General features: G+C 48.7%; 1 protein-coding gene across 1 annotated transcript in view; it reads right to left on the reverse strand.

Annotated features, from left to right (window-relative positions):
* The window catches only part of LOC108047588, a 101,215-nt gene that overhangs the window by 66,694 nt on the left and 15,195 nt on the right, over positions 1–19,326 (reverse strand). Inside the window, 7 exon segments of the mRNA XM_044460480.1 lie at positions 36–273; positions 414–620; positions 1,209–2,351; positions 2,466–2,780; positions 3,131–16,318; positions 16,478–16,492; positions 16,578–19,184. Of these exon segments, the coding sequence (XP_044316415.1) occupies positions 36–273; positions 414–620; positions 1,209–2,351; positions 2,466–2,780; positions 3,131–16,318; positions 16,478–16,492; positions 16,578–19,184 (17,713 nt within the window).

Raw genomic sequence — 19,326 nt, forward strand, 5'->3', positions numbered from 1 at the left:
GGATGAAAATAAAAACTACTACATCTAAAACTTACATGATCCTGTCATCTCCAACATCAGTTGCGATCTCTTGTCACCGATGGAGTTCAACAAATCGTTCATGGATACCAGCTCCTGTTGAGCTGCCTCAGGACGCAGCTTGCAAGGACGCATCAGCCAATCCGAGACGGAGCTCTGCTGCTTCTTCACCCAATCCTGCAGCTCGCCGCGCTGCTTCTGCTGTTGCTCCAGTTCGCTAACGGATGCAGTCAAACCACCCAAGTGGGATTGCACCTAAACGGAAAGAAACACCCCATTGATTAGCAATTAAATTAATATAAGTAAGTTATAACGACAAAATCAAGCAATCGATAGTAAATACTGTAGCCATGCAGTCCGCCACCTGTTCGATTCCAACTAGGGATAACCCTTACCTTAGCAACTAGTTCATTCAGCTTGCCCACATGGGCGCTGTTCAGGCGAACTATGCGACGATAGTTGCTGACACGCTCGTGGGCAATTGGATCCAAAAGCGCCTCATTCACATCGCTGAGCTCAACCTGGATCTCAACATCATCGTCGTCTTGATCATCACCTTTGTTAACATCTCCGGTTGAGCTCTGAGTCTTTGGAGGCGGTTTCTTTATATGCAGCAAAGCACGAGGCATAGCGTGTTTTTTTTGGGTTGTGCATTTTACAACAGTTACGGGGAGTGCGGCAAATCAACAAAAGTTAGAGCAGTGTTGGGTTGGTAGGGTTAAGGGATTAATAAAAAGAACAAGACGTTGGTTAGAAAATAAGAGAACAAATAAAGAAAAACAGAATGGAAGAATATAGAAAATCTTTTAGAAAAACTAAACTCACTAAGTTGTTTTAAAATATTATGGGCTTTCAATAAATTATATAAACAAATTTAAACAGTTTAAAGATGTACAAATGTATATAAAAAAATCTAGCTAACTATTTCTATAAAAATTATCAGGAGGGAAACCTCCGTTAAAAGGAAATCTTATGTGAAAGTGTTTGTATAACAAACTTTTTTAAAAGAAAAGGTTCATAAAATATTTTTGAAATCGGCAAAATAATACTATTAAGATAAATAAAGCTGGCAGCATTAGATCTACTTATATAACCTTCCATTCATTTTGGAAAAATGTGATTACATCATTTTGAACTACTAAAAGTGATAACAAGACTACAAATGCATTAAGGATTCAACGTTATCCTACCTGATCCAGCAGATCTTCGAGCTTGGCGCGCACAATAAGCTCCCTTTCAGGAATGGCCTGCATGGCGGTTTCCAATGGAGAACTTGGTCGACTTATGGAGGCAGTAGCTGCCTCACAGGCCTGAACGGCGGCTGCCAATCTGGACTTCTCATTGTTCAGCTTATTCTGCATTTCCTGGGCACACCTCAATTGATTCTGAGCCAATTCCAGACTGGTAGCCGGGGCATCCAGTTCGGTTTGAATGATCGGCTCATATGCCTCCAGATTACGCATAATGCTGTCCAGAGTGTCCTCGTACTCCTGGAACTTGGCCAGCGATTCCAGCAGGCGGTTCTTTATCTGCACTGAGGTTTGCAGCAGGGAGTTATAGCTGTCCTGGATGTTCTTCAACTGGGACTCGACAGTGGGACGAATGGCCGGAGTTGTACTCTCATAGCGCTTAATCTGCGCCTGACCCTTGGCATTCAAGTCATCCAAATTGGTCTGATACTTTTGAATTTCACCCAACAAGGCCTCGTGCTGTTTGATCTGCTCCTGGGTTTGTTCGCGGTTCGAGATGAACAGCGAGTTGTGGGCCATCAGCTGGAAGGAGATCTGCAGCAGCCACTTCTCCACATCCTGCAGACTCTGGTGATAGGCATTATAGTCGAACACCTCCTGTTCCAGCGCAGCAATGTGAGCCGAGCAATCGTTCTTGAGCTTGTCGCATCGGGATTGCAGGCGATTCACTGCATCCACTTCGGTGCCCAAATCACGAGCCTCCGACTGCAGTTGCTCCAGCTCATTACCCTTCTGTTTCAGTTCATTCGAAAGGGTCTTGTAGCGCTCCAGTAAAGTCTTCATTTCGCTCAGTTCACCCTTTGTTTCGGGTGCCACCTTAAGAGTCTTCTCTGTTTCATTCAGCCATTTCTCAAGTCTATCCTTGTTGGCAGCAAAATCGTTCCAACGATTTTGGGCCTGTTTCAGGTCGCTCAACTTTTCCTTTACCGCCAGACCCAGAGCATCCCAATCCTCACGAACCTTGGTCATCAGTTCCCGTAGCTTTTCTTGTTTATCCTCGGGCGTGATGTTCGAGGCCTTTGAATAGGCATCCTGCACCAAAGCCAACAGATGCTGTCCTTCGGGTAGGCGGGAAGCCAACGACTGTTAAATAAATATTATTAATATGTATTAGGTTTCAAATAGTAAATGAAAATTTTAAAATTTAAAATCTTAAAAAGTTTATAAAAATGATTCCTATAAATAAACATAACTTACATTGACGGTATCCAGTTTCTGGGCAATGATTGCGGCATCGCCTTCGGTGGAGCAGTCATCAAGGACCTGTTGGGCCTTCTCTATCCAGGCGTCCATTTCCTTCTTGTAGTTAAGGAACTCCGTGTGATCGGACAAATTCTTCTCGATCTTGGCCACCAATCCCTGGGCGGAAGTCAGAAGCTTGGTGTAGTTGGCCTGAGTTTCGATGGTCTGATCGCGAATGCGAGTGCAGGCACTCTGCTCCATGAGCAGCTCACAGTTATCGTTCAGGTCCTCAACATTATCCTTTTCGGCCAGCACTTCCTCAAGCAATTTCTAGGGAAAGACAAGGACTTTAGTTTCATGATCTAACACTGGCAATTGAAAGCACATAAAGCAATTAGGCATTAGACAAGAGTCTGTGTAAATGATTAGCTGCAATTGAGTTTACAAAGTGATTAGCTGAAAAGTTAGCGGTAGTGATTAGTGTGGTTTTAGTACATGATTTAATTTCTCACGGTACGAGGTATTTAGATACAAATTTTGTTGTCGGTGAGAGTTCTACTTTACGTGCGCGCTTTGGCTAGATATATATATAATATTCGATTACAATTTTAGTAGTTTTTTTTTTTTGTTAGAGGTGCGTGCGACAGTTGCGAGATCTCGACTTGACGAAGATTTCTTACCTTGGCATTAACCAAATCTTCGGGGTTCTTGTTCTCGCCTTCTTGGGATTTGGTAACGCGCTTGCTCATCGTTTCGATCCAAAGGTTGATCTTGTTAAACTTCTGCAGGAAGGTCTGCCAGGCAGCCAAACAAGACTCAAGACTGCTGCGAGCATCGCGGGATATAGCCTGGAGGGTTTCCCACTCCGAGGTGAGATGCTTGATCTCCTGGGCCACATTGTCCTGGCCTTCGCGTCCGCTGGTGGCAATCACCGCCTGGCTGAGCTCTTCGCAAGCTTCCAGCAGGGATTTGCCCTCCAAGGAAGAGGATTGTATGTCTCCCAATCGATTCAGACGACTCTCCACCTGATCCTTCTCGCCATGACAATCGGCGCACTGCTCCACTTCGATGCGAGTGCGACGCAGCCAATCCTGCAGCTCATTGTAGGCCTGCTTGTATTTCTCATGGCTGTTCACCTGGTTCTCCAGTGACTCGATGATCTTGTTCACCTGCGTCTGCAGCTCATCGAATTTGCCCAGACCCGGTTGGAAGTCATTCAGATCCAAGCTGTTATCCTCCTTAAGACGCTGATTGATCTTTTCCACAATATCATTATGTCCATTGATGTCACGTTGAATGACGCGGAATTTCTCCAGCGCCGCACGCTTCTCGCTTAAATCGTTGAGGTACTCATCGCTGGCCTTGACACTCGGCTCGACATCCTCCAGCCATTCGACCAGGATCTTGTAAAGCTTGAAGATCTCTTCCAGCTGGGCAAGACGATTGGCCAATTTCTGGCGAACATCGTTGAGATCCACCAACAGTTTGTCAAAGTCCTGCTTCAGGGATTCGGTATCTTCCTGAATTTTGGCTGCTCCATTTTGTTCGGTGTTCATTATCACCTTCTCCTTGAGTTCCAAAAGATAACGCAACTTGTTCTGACCGGTCTCGAAACCTTGACGAAGGTTTTTCACAGTGTTCAATTTGATTTGAACTTCGCTAAGAGTTCCGGGTATTTGCTCACACTCGGCGAGCTTCTCACGGGTCTTTTCAATCCAAGATTGACACTCTTCGTAGAGACTGTGATGTTGCTGATGCTCCTGGTAGTGCATTTCCAGGCGACGCATCACCTCCTTGGCCAGGGTCAGTAGAGCATTGTACTTGGTGGTCAACTGCATGATGGCATTGCTGATTCTTGTGTCGGAACAAGTCTCCAGGAGAACCTGGGCCTTCATGTTAAGGTCATCCAGAGTTTTCTGCCAGTCAAACAGGGTCTGCAGATGTCCCTGGAATTGCTCGAGGACCACCTTCTTTTGGATCAAACTATCTTGGAGTTTGTTGTACGATTGCACCAAGGCTTCGGTCTTGCTCAACCACTCCAAAGCTTCAGTGTACTGATCCTGGTAGTCGGACCACTTGACAATGCCCACTTCTAGATAATCCTTAGCCTTATTAAGGGCTTCCCTGTAGGCATCGAATTCCTCCTGAAGAAGGGCCACTTCCTGTTCGATGATTTCGCAATCCTCCGGCTCTGCACTGCGGCAAGCGATCTCGCCCTGCTCCAGAGCATTCTTCAGTTTCTGAGCACCTTCAGGCAGCTCACCCTGCAGAATCTTTAGTTGATGGGTCTTCTCGGCCAGAGCTTGCTTATCTCCCGTGGGTTCAGAGCACTTGCTCAAACGCTCCTTGGCGTTTCTCAGCCAGGTGGCAAATTCATTACCAGCATCAATCAAAGACTGATAGCTCTCAATGGTGTTCTTCTGCTTCTCATACAGATCCTTGGCTTGTTTGGTAAGATTCTCGTACTTATCCGATATCTCAGTGCCTGGAGCACCCTGCTGGAGAACTGAAGCCTTGGATGTAACCGACTGAATCATGGGTTCAAAAGACACTATATCCTGCACAATGTTGTTTGTCTGGCGGAGATTGGCCTTGCGTTCGCTTAAGCCACAGCTGAGACCGGGTTGACCACGCTTGGATTTAACGATCTTCTGCTCACAGGCCTGTTGCAACTTGGCCTCCCTATCGGTAATCCATTGCTGCAATTGCGAGTAGCTAGAACTGTAGTCTGCCCATTGCAACAGATTCGTCTCCAATTGCACCTTGGCGGTGGACATTTTCTTAACCAGGCGGTCCCAATCGGTCTGGAGTTCCTTCATTTCACTGTTGATAGCATCACGTCCATCGGAGCGAGTGTTTCTGATTATCTTTTCGCCATTGTTAATAGCCGTGTGTACCAAATTTTGACCAAGCTCACGGTTGCGAATCAGATCCTGGATTTGCTCCAGGCGCCGTTGCAGAGCCTCCTTGGAGCCAGCTCCTTCGCCTGCCGATTGAATAGTGGCTTTAGCATTGGCAATCCAATCCTTGGCTGATTTCATATTAGCATCGTATTCACGATGTTGATCGCGATTGGTTTCCACTTTCTTGAGGACATCCTTGGCTAGGTTTACTTGCACTTGATAGACGGAACCCAAGTGCCTTAGCTGATTGTTCACATAAGTGTCCAGGTGGGACTTCAAAAGACTGGCAGCCGAAGCATTGAACTTATCAATGTCATCCTTGCCCTTTTCAAGCCTTGACATCACTTCCTTCATATCAGCCACCTGTTTCTCTTTATCGGGAAGGTTGGGGCACAGGTTAAGCTTGTGGTTCTTTACAAGGATGTCGATCTGTTGCAACCATTCCATCAGCCGCTCATACTCCTCCTTGTAGGCACGCCACTGCACCATGGTGACCTCGAGGTTCTCCTTCTGCTGGTTGATTTCACGGAACAAACCCTCGAAGCTGTCGCGCAGGGCTCGGATGTCATTCCTAATGATCTCCTGACCTTGAGAAGACGTACTGGCCAGCACCACTTCTCCAGTGTGGACCAAGTGCTCCACCAGGAGTTCACCCTGAGCCTGCTTGTTGAGAAGAGCTTCCGTGGCATGGACAGCATTTTCGATGGCCAGTTTATCGCTTAAGCTGCTCTGTTTCAATGAAGGGAATTTCTCGCGGGCCCGTCCAATCCAGCTAACCAAATCATCGTAGCCCTCCTTAAAGACTCGGTGATCCCTGTACTGATCTTGGCGATCTGATAGTAGTTTTTGGGTCTTAGCAAAAAGTTCATCAAACGTATCTAACACTTTCTGAGCTTGGAAGGCCGCCTGACTCTGCTGACCGCTAGCAATCATTTCCTTGGCTTGGATCTTAAGGGCATCCACATCGATCTTCTCCACGCGCACCTTTTCCTCCGTAGATTTAACCCGATCTAACTGAGCTCGCTTCTCTGTCATAGTTGTTTGGTGTTCGCTTAATTCCTTAACCAAGCCATCCAACCACTCGTTGAATTTGCGAACATTTTGCACTTGGTCCAGAAAACCTGACCATTGAGTAATCGAGTCATCCAGATTAGATTTAACATCCATGATGCGCAGAGCAATTCCTGACCAAAGATCCTGAAGATCTGTGAGGTCCTTGTTGATGGCCTCATGACCTGCGGGAGCCGTGTTAGCCAGCACATGCTGAGCCTGCTCCAGGATCTTCAGGACACGAGCAGAACCTTCGTCCTTCAGCAAGATAACATCTTGAATAGTGGCCAGTTTCTTATCCAGCTCTTTCGGACTCATAGATGACATGTCAGAGCAGTAGTCCAATTTCTCTTTGATGTCATTGATCCATGAGGAACAGTCTGAAATTGCATTGTCAAAGTCTTCGTGGGAAGTAACATACTGCTGCCAGCGGTTGTTCAGTTCCTTAACCTTGTGGAAGATCTGTTGGTACTTGGTCACCAATTCAGGACCCGAGGCTCGATTGCTGCTGGGTCCCTTAAGCAGGGTTTGTGCTTTTTCCGTGACATTATCAACCTCCAGTTCCTTGGCGCGAACATCTCCTTGGAGAGCCTTCAGTGCATCCAACTGAGCACGCTTCTTTGGCAGATCCTCCTTAAGATCGATTGCGTGAAGGTTGTTGTCGGTATCACGGATCCAAGCCAGACACTGATCGCGTAATTGTTCATACTCCGACCAATGTTGCAAGCGCGCTTCAATACCTTCAATGGTGGAGCTGATGGTGGCCAGTAGACTCTCCCATTCCTGCTGGGTGGTGTCAATCTGGGACTTAATGTTCACCTGACCCACATCCACCGTGCCCGGAATGACCTTCTCGCCCAAAGCCCTGACTTGATCAACTCGCGGGAATTCATCAGCCAAACTAGCCTTAAGATTCTTCAGGCGATCGAGGTTCGTGTGCAATGAGATCTGCTCCAGATCCAAATCGCCCCAATAGTGGACGGTGTTTAGGGTGGCATCGATAAACTCTTGAGCGTCCATCACGGCCTTGGAGTACTGCTGATGAGCACTCACAATACCCTCGTACCGCTCCACGTAGTTCTGGGCACGCTTTTGCAGCTTTCTAAACCGATCAGAAATGTCCTTAAGGATTTGGTCCACAAGGTCCGTCTTCTCCGGCAAATTGGCGGCAATCTCTTGAAGATTACCCAACTCCACCTGGTGGTTATTAATGTCGTTCAGGATGTCACGATAGGTTTGTAGTTTAGTCCGTTTCTCATCCAGTGTTGTTTTCAGCTCAATATCCGCTGGAAGTGCATTCTCTGTTTCGTCCAACCAGCTCTTCAGATTGTCGGCAATCTCATCAAAGCCAGACCATTTGGCAATTTTATCTTGAATCTTCCTCGCTGTGATGGCAATGTTGTCAAACAATTGATCGAAGGTCAGATCATCCAGCTGACTGCGAATGGCATCACGTCCTTCGGTCGCTGTGGAACCGTAGCACTTCTCGCCCAGTTCAACGGTGCTGTTAAGAAGCTGAGTAGCAGTTGGCTGCTGCGCCAGGAGCTCCTGGATAACCAATTGCTTCTTTAGTAGGTCATCACGGGATGCAACTGTGGACAAGTCACAGCAATCATCGTAACGTGCCTGGGCATTTGCCAACCAATCCGCACACTGCTTGTACTTGTCGTTGAAGTGGCCATGATCCTGGACAGCCTGCTCGCACTTCTTAAGAATCTCCTTAGCGGTAGCTTGTATCGATTGGAATCGGGAAGAGACCTGCTGCACATTTACAGCAATCCTAGTTTCGCCAGAGCTTTGCACCAGCTCAGAGGTATCGTCCTTCATCTTGTCAAAGTCTGCTTCGTTTTGACGCAAGTTCTGAGCCAGGGACTGGAAACGATTCAATTGCTCTTCCTTCTCCTCAAACGACGATTTCAGGTTGTAGTTCTTCAGAGCATTCTCCGCCTCACCCAGCCAATTTATCAGGCGATCCAAGTTGACTTCGTAATCATTCCATTGCTGAAGACGATTCTCTAGTCCACTCTTCACGTCACTCAAAGAGCCACCAAACTTCTCAAAATCAGCATGCAAGTTGGCCAGATCACGGGCCATTGCGTCCTTAGATCGGGCGGGAATATTGCTGGCTTGTTGTTCAATGTGATCTTCCAGGGACTTGAGTTTGGCCACACCTTCCGGCAAAGCATCCTGAATCTCGGTAATCTTTTGGAGACGAGCTTGTAGCGCTGCTTTATTGCCTGAGTAGTCGGAGTAACCGGTGAGACGATCCCAAAGATTCTTTTGGTAATCCTGCTGAGCCTTTTGCAGCTCACTAAACTGCTGGTACACATCGAATGCTCCGTCAAGATCAGCCACTAATTTGGCACAGTCCTGACCCACTTGATCATACCGCTTGTTCACCTCAGCCACTGCCTTGGAAATCTCATCCGCATTTGCAGGAGCTGCGCTTCCCAAAAGGGCCGCTGCCTTTTCATTTACTGCCTCGACGATGCGTTTATGGGAATTGATGTCCTGGTTTGTGGCCTTGTACTTGTACAATTTCGACCGAATTTCCTGAGCGCTGGTCCAGCTGGCTGGGTTTTCATTGTGAATAACTTTCTCCACTTGATCCAACCAGTTGACGGTTTGGTTAAGAATGTCCTGGTAGCTGGAGAGCTGTACTCCCTGTGCCTCCTGACGTTTTTCCAGATTTCGAATGCCTTCATCCAGTTTATCCCAACGATCGCGGATATCACGCAAGTCCTTGCGAATCTTCTCCCTACCCTGAGTTGAAGTCTCTGGCAAAGCCTTTTCTCCAGCTGCATTTAGAGCAGCGAATAGGCCCTCTGCCTGCTCTTTTTCAGACAGCAGCACTTGCAGGATGTTTGAACTCTGGGTGGATTCATCCAATAGCACCTTCTGCATTTGCGTTTCAATGGGTTGCAGCCACAAATCTACCTCGTTGTACTTGTCCTGGTAGAATTGGTGGTCATCGACAAGGTTGGACCAGCGGTTGACCACTTCCTTGCTCAGAACCTGTAACAGCTGATAGCGATTGGTGACCTGGGTGGTTAGTGTCTTTAGGCGATCGGCTCCGCAATTGTTGAGCAGGGCATGGGCCGCATCTCCGAAGGCATCGACCTCCTTTTCTTTTTGGATTATCAACTCCCTTTGGATCTTGTACTTTTCCAGTTGTTCCACTTTCTCGTGAAGCGTCGATTTAAGCTGCTGTTCACGGAATACAGCCTCCGCATTGCGGCACCACTTGGTCAGCTCTTCTAGCGCCTTTTCAAATTTGTCCCACTGGGCGAGCACATCCCTCTGCTTGCCTTCAATGCCCTCGATGTCGTCGAAATGGCTCTTCATGGTGGTCTCCAACTCCTCGATCTCCTTGTCCAGCACTTCATTGCCCTTCTCAGAAGTCGTGGCCTTCACCTTCTCAAATAGATCACGTATATCGCTGATCAACTTCATGGCCTGGGGTTTGTTCTGAGCCAGTTGTCCCAACGTTTCGATCTTTCGCTTAATGTCCGCTTTTTCGCCATAAGCATCATCACATTCCAGCAACTTGGCCTTCTCATTCGAGATCCACGTCTTGGCCGAAGACAAGGCATTGTTTAATTCATTGTGCTTCTGAACGCAATCCTCCAAGTTGTGTAAGATCTCATCGGATTTTTGGACGATGCTCTGGAAAAGTTGCTTAATCGAGGCCAGGTACACATTCAACGAGTTATCCTTGATTTGATCCACCAGTATCTGGGCCTTGTCGCAGACGTTATCGACAAGAACATTGTGCGTGGTGATTTCCTGGTGGAGCAATTTGTGGTTCTGTAGTTGGGCTCGCTTTTCCTGCAGCGTAGTCTTTGGTTCGGTGTGGCTCTGCATGGCCTTGTCGACATCCTTCAGCCACTTTGTGAGCTGATCCTGGGCAATGCTGAACTCGTTGAACTGCAGCAGACACTGATCGATCTTCTGTGTGGCCGAATTCAAGTCATCAGTGTAGTTGTCCCACAGCGTGCGCAGAGAACGCAATTGCTGGCGAATGATCTCACGACCTTCCGGACTGGTGTGACCATAAAGCTTCTCTCCCCGATCGATGAGGCCCTCGAAAAGAGTGGAATCCGAAATGCGTTTGTCGGACATTTCGCGGAGTTTGTTCTGCTGATCCTGCAGCACGCTTTGATCGCCCACAATCTCATTGGCCTTGGATAGCTCGTCAACTGAAGACTGAAGACTCTGCTTGAATGCATCGAAATCGTTATCGAAGCTCTCGTGATCCTTTACATAGTTCACATACTTGGCTATCGATTCCTTGCATAGATTTTTCAGGGTCTGATAGCGAGTATTCAGGCGGGACAACTTGAGGTTCAAATCGGTTTCACCTTCGATCTCACGTCCCTGATCCATCAGATCATTGATGGCCGATCCCCGGCGTTCAATATCCTTGGCAATTTCCTGGAGCTGCTTCAAGTGGGCATTCTTCGCTTCCGCTGTGCTTTTGAGGTTCTGGTTCTTTACAACAGCCTCCACATTCTTCATCCAGTTATCGAGTTCTTCTATGATCGTGTCAAACTCATCCCATTTGGAGCAGAGTTGTTTTAGTTTTACCGCCGAGTCCTGACACAGCGTCATGAAGTCCTCCCAAGATTGTTTTGGTTCCTCGAAACCCTTGAGCAGAGCTGGATGGCCATTGGGATGGGTTTGTGTAAGCACCGTTTCCAATAACTTGTGACAGGTATCGAAAATGGAATCACCCTCGGGCTTGTGCTGTAGAAGATTTTCCACCACAAGAAGTTTTTCCTCCGCGCCCTCCTTCTCAAAAGTAGTCTCGTTGAGAATGTCAATAGCTTCGGATTTAATGGTATTTAACCAGTCTTGTGCCTTTTCAAGCACTTGATCGTATGCTTCATGTTTGACCACATGATTTCCCACGGTCGCAATCCTATCGGAAATCTTCTTGGAGAGTGTGTTATACTCCTGGATAGATTCGTCGGTCTTCCTCTCCGACTCATCATCACACAGTGTCACAGCCTTGTCGTGCAATTGCTTCAGGGCGTTCTTGTGAAGTGTTATTTCCTGCAGCTGAGTCTTGTAATTCTGCAGAGCAGCCTTTTTGGTGGCCAGAGTTGGGTACAATTCGTCACCAGCGGGAACCTTAGCTTTCGATTCGTTGAGATAGTGCGAAACCTGGGTGTAGCTTTCTTCGATCGAGGTCTTTTGAATCAAAACACCCTCAACCTGCTGCATAAACGCATTTGCCTCATCACGCAGATAATCGAACTTCTCACGCATTTGGCGAAGATCTGAACGGATGCGTTCGCGGTTGTCGGGGGAAACCACCGGATAGAGGGCCTCACCAATGTCCACAGCGTTGTTCAACAGAATCTGTCCATTGTCAAAGGTCTTGATGTAGTTTTTGACGGTTTGCAACTGTTGAGCTGTGGCAGAAGAAGACCCAGGGGATCCCATGCGTGCCAATTCCTGGAATTCGATCTTGGCATCGCCGAACCATTCATTGAAGTCCTTGGCTGCCTTGGCAAAGTTAGCATTGGATAACTGAGCACTACGGATCTTGTCTATGTAGCCAGTCAGAGCTTTAGCCACGGCCTGATAACGCTGCACTAAGTGGGTAACAAACTGTCCAATTCTCGCCTCCGGGTTCTTTTCAATTAGTTGCTGGGATGTTTGCTCCAGGTTATTTATGATGGGCTCATGAGCCAAGACATCCTGTTGGAGTATAGACAATTCCTGAAGCTTTTGTGGCACCTCGGGTAGATTAACTTGGCTGCTGGTCTCTGCCTTGACCCTTCCTTCAACGTCACGCAGCCAGTTGGAAATCTGCTCATTCGATTGCTCATACTGCGACCACAAATCTACATTTTCGTCGAGGATTCCCTTGATTTTGTCAAAGCTATCCTGAAGGGCCTGCATGTCCTTGCGTAGAAGCTCAGCATCGCTGGTAAGTTCAGCCAGGTTCTGTGGCGATTCGACAGCCTTTAGCATTTCCAGTGACTTCAGTGTTTCGGCATGTCTCGCCTTGCAGTCATCAATGCTCTTGCTGACCTCCTGTAGCGAGGACTTCTTCACGTCCAGATTGTATTTGTCACTGGACGACTCCGGCTGACACCAAGCTACCTTCTCGCGTTGAGTGGCAATGAGGCGCTTCAGCATGCCCACTTTATCGGCGTGGAATTTCTTAAGGAACTGCAGCAGAGAACTTTCGATCTTCTTGGCATAGAGATCAACATTCTCGTAGCGCTTTTGCACGTTATTCAGTTCCTTCGGTATGATGGACTCACTGAAAGTGGGATACAGATTACGCAGCTCGTCGACCTTTTGTTTAATGTTGTCAATTTCATTGCCGCTATTGTCAAGTTCGCCACGCAGGGCGCGGCATTGCAGCAAACGTTCCATGATCTTGTTATTATCACCGGACATGTCGTCGCACTTGATGAGCTGCTCACGCAGTTTGCTCACCCGCTCGCCAGCTTCCTTTGAGCGTTTGCGCAACTCCTGCTCCTGATCATTAAACGAAGTGGTGACAGCACTTAAGCGATCAGCATTGTTGCTCACCTCAGCGAACTGATCAGTCAGGAGTTTATTGAGTGCAGATAGGGCGGGGATCTCCGCGCCTCTGTTGATCTTGACCAAATCATTTGTTTTCTCTACAATCGAATCCTTCAGAGCCTGGTAGGAAGGCAACTCGGTGCGATATTTGCTCAGACGCATGGGTCCAAACTCAATTTCAATTGAGTTATCCGCAGCATCGCAGAGTCCCTGATTGGTTTCCGACAACCAGGGAAGCAGATCCTTCTTGGCATCTTCGATCTGCGACCAAATCACGGCTTCAGTCTCGTAGACATGGGCGTTCTTGGCCGTCTTGTCGTGCAGATCCTGCCAGGTCTGTTTGGCTGCTGTCACCTCCTGTGGCACTTCCTGGGGAATTGGCTCTCCAATTGCACTGAACAGTTTTCCCACATTGTTGCCCCGCCGCTCTAGTTCATCCAAACAGAGTTTGGATTTGCGCAACTGTTCCATGGTCTTTCTGGTCTTTTCGGAAGCTTGATGGAGCTCAGTCTCATCGCGTGGCTGTTGCGGTATGGCATTAAACAAATCTTCTGCCTTCTTCAGCTCCTTGGAGAACTTATCCTTGGAATCGGCGTACTCCCTCAATGCCTGGCTGATCAAATTGTATTTCTGTATGCGATCGGCAATCTCGTTTTGAAGCGAATCATAGTTCTTATCCATGACAAGAAGACTCTCCTGAATGGCAGGCATGCTGGCAATATCCTCACGCATCAGCAAAGAACCTTCGTCATGAATGCGATTCTTCAGATCCGCCTGGTACTTTAGGGCATCATTCAGAGCCACCAAATCGGCAATGATCTGGTCGATGTTGTTCAGCGTCGGATGCTGTCTGAGAATCTCGTCCAGCTTGGCGCGATTCTCCTGCAGCGCCTGGCCAAAGTTGTGTTCCAGCGCATGGAACTTGTCCTTGCGCACGGTCATCTGTTGGATTTGCTGCTGTTGATTCTGCGAGCGTAACCTTAGGTTCTCCAATTTGTTCTCAACATCATTCACAATTTGGGTGGCAATCAGTGGACGACGGGACAGAGCATCCCTTAACTGAATGGCTGGATTTTCGTCGATCTCCTTGGCCTGACCCTTCCAGTACCCAATGCCTTGACCCAAATTATCGATCTCATCGATGACCTTGGTCAGCTCCTCGGCAGCGGGTCCTTCCGGTTTGTCAAGCTGGTGTTTTAAGTAGTTCAAATGCGACTCCGTGTCGTTCTTCCAGCCCAACAATTCAGTCCACTTCTCCAGAGCCGCCTTCTTTTGCAGCATGTTGGTCTCTAGGTTTTGATAGTTAACCACTAAAGCGGTGTAGGCATCATTCAGGGCATTCGACTCTTCGGGAGTGGCTCCCAAGGCCAATTGCTTAACCTCATCGTAGATGGCATTGAAACTTGGCTTTTTATCGGCATGTTCCTGCAGAAGGGCGTGGATAACATGCAGACTGGTTTCCACACGCTCCGGGTTGATTTCCTCCACTTGCGTAACCTGGTTACGCAGCTGTTCCATCCAGTTCGAGAAGTTCACCAACTTGGCATTGAAGTCCTGCCGGGAAATGATGGCATCGGACACTTCGTTGATGTGGCCGCGAGTGGCTTCCGAGAGCTTCTGAAGCTTGCCCTTCATTTGGTTCACGCGATCCTTAAGAGCGGCAGCGCCTTCGGGCGCCAAGTGCAAACTAATCTGATCGGCATTTTGACCCAGAGTTACGAGCTTAGCTTGCTGCTGCGAGATCTCGTTGTTGAAGGACTTCAGCTTGACCAGCTCCTTTTCGAGCTTGTCAATGTGCGGCGTGTTGAGGACAGCTGGTCGCCTGGACATCAGCTGCTCGCCCTGCCCAACCCAATCCTCCAGCTTGGCGGCATCGGCGTCAAACGACTTCCAATTGCCCACCAACTTTTCGAGCTTGGCGCTCGCCTGTTTCGCGTTCTCGTGGACAGCCGACCAACGCGAGTGCATGGCGTCCAATTCGTCGGGAGCATTGGTCTTACATAACATTTTATGACTGATGTTTGATATGCCATGGAGCTTGTCCAATTGCTCCTGGCACTGTGTCTCGAATTGTTGGGCATTCTGTTGCATGGCAACGGCTTCTTCGAGGGAGATGGGCTTAGAAACTACATTATTTACCTTGACTTCGCTTTGCTCCACGGCTGGCTTGATTTGCTGCAGACCGGCCTGGAACTGCTGCCAGTTGACGAGATCCTCCTGCACAGCCTGTGCCTGGTGGTCCACGTTGCGGTTGATGGCACTGAGGACCTCCTGCAGCTTGGTGATCTCGCCCTTGAGTCGCTTGGCCTCGGCAATGTTGCCCTCCTTGGGCGCCAATTCGGAGGCATCGGCGGCCAGAAGATCCAGTTGCTTCATGCGATCCCCAAGGATGCGCTTGAAGGCCTGCACCTTGACCACTCGCTCCTCCGGTGTGAGGTCCTCGGACTGAAGGGCCTCGATGTTCTTTGGCGCCACCTTATTGGCCCATTCCTGCAGCTCGGCTAGGCGTGTCTTGTAGTTATTCCACTTGGCACTGTAGTCCTCCAGATAGCCCACGCGATCCTTTACATGCTCCATGGTGTTGAAGAACATCTTCTCCACCTCGGTCACTTCCTTCTCCAGGATGGGACGCTTGTCGGCGGCAGCCAGAGGAGCCAGTTCTGATTTGAGAGCATGCAACTTAGGCAGGAGTTGATGGGAAGCCTGCTGCAGCTGCACATTCAGATCTCTCTTGGACTTCAAGTCCTGACTGACGTTCTTGGGATCGGTTTGCAGTGGAGTCAGGGAACGAAGCTCTGTTTCCGCAGTTTGCAACATGGAGAAGATGTCGTTCTTCTGGTCCACAAAGTCGCTCCACACAGCCTGGGTGCCCTTGAGGGCCTGCAGCTTGTCAGAAGTTTCAGTGTAAGCCTGATTCCATCCCGTCTCCAGATTCTTCACATCAGTATTCACAAAGGCTGGGGCGTGCACATCCTTGATTAGGTCACGTCCTCTTTGTAGCATGGACATGATGTGGGGACGCTGGTGATCCAGCTGATTGATGGCATATTGCTGCTCTTCAATCAGACGATTCACTCGTTCCAGGCTGTCGGGAGCTGGGATATTGGCCGTCTGATCCTTGACCTTGCTTAGCAGACAGACAACCTCGTGAACTTCCCTGCGGTAAGTGTAGCACTTGGAGAACACTTCCGTCTTGACCATGGTGATCTCAATCGTGGGTATGAGGTTCTTGTAGCGAGCGATCAGGTCCTCCAGCTTCTTCTGCTCTAGATTAGCCTCATCTTCGGTTGCGTAACTTAGAAGAGAGTCCAAGGTCTTGACCAGCCACTTCATATCCTCGCGTTTGTTGTCAGCATCTTGGCAGATTTTCTGTTACAAATAAATAATATTTAATTAGTATGGGCTTAGAAATTAACTGTGATGCCAGTGTGCTCATTCTGTTATTATAATTAAATGTTAATTTAAGAAAAGCAGTTGGCATCACAGCGGTATTAGATATTTGATTCTATATAAAAGCAGATTAGTTACCACTAGCTCCCTCAGCTTAATGCATGCGTGATAGGTAATGAGAAGATTATTTAGGGATGAGCGAAATGGAAAGGTGAAAACATATGTTTGTTTAACTCACCTGGAAGACAACCTTCTCCTTCTCGAATTCCTCCATGGTATTAACTTCATTGACGATGTTCTTCAGACTCTGATCCACACCGTTCATCCAATCGACCATGTCGTTGAATTTCAGATGATATCCCTGCCATTGGGCTGGGATTTGCTGGAGAGTCTGACGCATGTCACCCAGTTTGTTGGACAACAGTTGCCACTGGGACTTGGCATTGTCGTAGGCCTGATCCAGACTAATGTCACCGGGCTGTTGTTGCCTGTGGGCATGAGCCAATCGTTGCATGTTTTGAAGGCAACGCTCCAGGCGGGGAACCACATCCTGTTGGAGGAGGAACTGCTGGTTGCGCTGCAGAATGGAGTCCACATCCTCGTTGCGATTGAGAGCCTGCTGCTCCAGCTGCAACTCCTTCTCCACATCCTTCAGAGATTGATAGAAGGCATTTTCGTCCAGTCTAAACTCCAGTTTCAGCAAGTGCAATGGAGCCTGGGATAGCACATTCTTCCAGCGGGATTGCAACTGCTCCACGCTCTGAACCACTGCAGGTTGCTCCTGGGCGGGCAAAGTGGTCAGAAGTTGTTGGGCCGACTGCACCAGATCGTTCATCCAGCGATCGTTGACCTGCTCAAAGAAGTATTTCTGCGTCTCGATTGTGGTCTTCGATTCGATGTGCTTCTCCACCAGCATGGACTCCGCCTGCGTGAGCCACTCGCTGACCACACGTTCGTTGTCCTTGAAGTTGATCCATCCACCAGCTGCCGAGTCCAAGCGCTGCTCCCACTGCTGGGCATTCTGGATCACATAGTTGAAGCGTTCGTTCAGCTGTTGCATTTGCTGCGAAGCAGGAGCAGTGTCGATCTTGTCGTCCGAAGACACGGCCTTCAGAAGGTTTTGGAACACCTTGTTCTTGCTCTCCAGCATGGAACGATAGTAGACGGTGCGCGAGAAATAGGTCTTGTGTTTCTGGAGTTGCTCATTGATGGCATCACGGCCTCCAGAAAGGTTATGGGTTCCCAGAAGCTGTTCAGCCTCACTCAACCACTGATGGATTTCCTTTTGTCCAGCCTCCAGAGATTCCTGTTGAATCTGAAGTTGGTGGAAGAGATGCAGCTTGGCCGGCAACTGGGCACGTATGCGCACCAGCGATTCCTTCTCTTGCTTGAGAAGCTTCATCATCTTGTCCACCTCGTCGCGGGAAAGATCTTGTATCAGGGACTGGAAGTTTCTGCTGATGGTCTTGAACAGTTCCTCGTTGTCATCGATTTCGCTGGCCAATTGCTGCAACTGCTGGCCGTACTGCTTAATTTGTTCACTGTTGCCAAGAACTTGCCGCTGGTCCAAAACGCTCTCTGCACCTCGCAGCCATCGGGAAAGCTGTTCTATGCCCGACTTGTATTCCTGCCGGGAACGGATAATGTCTCCAGCATGCATGTACTGCTTGGTGTTGGCAAACAAACGCTCAAATCGCTCGGAAAGAGCTCCATGTCGTTGACGCAACTGCTGGGCAATGGGCTCCTCACAGGAGGCAATCAAGTAGTTAGCCGAATTGGCAAGGGCATCAAACTTGTCCTTCCACACGGGTATATCCTGGAAAAAGTCCAGACGCTCATCCTCGCTCTGGTTCACCTTCTGTTCGGCCAGCAGCAACCACTCCTCACAAGTGGGGGCCAATTGGTTCCAGCTGCGCCAGCAGTTGACCACTTCCTCCAAGGAATTCTGGCAGCACTTGAGTTCCATGGAAACACGCTTCCAGCGTTCCTCGGTTTCGAACATAAAGCGATCGATCTCGTTAATCTCCTTGCGCGGCACATTGCCCTCACGCTTGTACTCATCCACCACCTGTTGCATATCGACAAAGGCTTTCTGGAACTCCTGGAAGATCTTGTTGCGCGACACAAAGTTCTTGTACTGCTCCAGCTGTTGGGCCACCTTCTCCTCGTGCCCGTACTTTCCAGTCCAGCCGCGCATCTTGTTCTCCACAAGATTTAAGAAGGCGATCAGACAGCACTTGTGCTCCAGGAACTTCAAACGAATCCTGCGCTCCGCTGCCTTCGGTCCGACTTCCTGAAGGCGTCGTTCCATGTTGCGCAACTGCTCCAGGGGAATCTGCTGGGCCAGCGGTGACCGCTTGGCATTCTCAAACATGGCCACAATGCGAGGCAGATCGGCAAAAAAGAGCTTGTGCTCCTCCAGCTTCCTGCTGATCACAGCGGCCGTCTCCTCGTTCATTGCATTGGGTATATCATTGTCCATTAGTAGTTTCTCTGCTTCGGCTAACCATTTGCCAACGGTGCCAAAGTCGCCGGGCAGCTCAGAGTCCAGCAGCCAGAGCCAGTACATCATCTGGTACTGGAGGCGCTGCCACAGCTCGTTGATCTCCTCCCAAGATTGGCGGGAGACCTGCAGGAATCCGCTCTGGCTCTCGATGAGCTGTTTCAGGCGGTTGTATGCCGCCAGATGGGCATCGACTTCCGAACGTGCCAGTAAGTATTCACTAAAATCGCGTGGGAACGAGCTCATCATGACCATGGGCTCGTACTCGGTTGTCTTCTCCACCAGGAAGCGACGCAGTTCGTCCGCTTCCTGCTGCACATGCGATTGGTCGCGTGAAGCACCCTAAAAAATATAAATATGGTCAGTAAAGCGAAATGTTATGTACTTTTTTAAGTTATCTACAATTTTGAGGAATAATGGGTTCCTATTGGTTCATGTTTTTGACTTTAACCAATTCCATTATTTGTTAAAATATTTCCATGTG

The sequence above is a fragment of the Drosophila rhopaloa genome, unplaced genomic scaffold (genome assembly GCF_018152115.1).
Source record: "Drosophila rhopaloa isolate 14029-0021.01 unplaced genomic scaffold, ASM1815211v1 contig_2, whole genome shotgun sequence".
Lineage (NCBI taxonomy): Eukaryota > Metazoa > Arthropoda > Insecta > Diptera > Drosophilidae > Drosophila > Drosophila rhopaloa.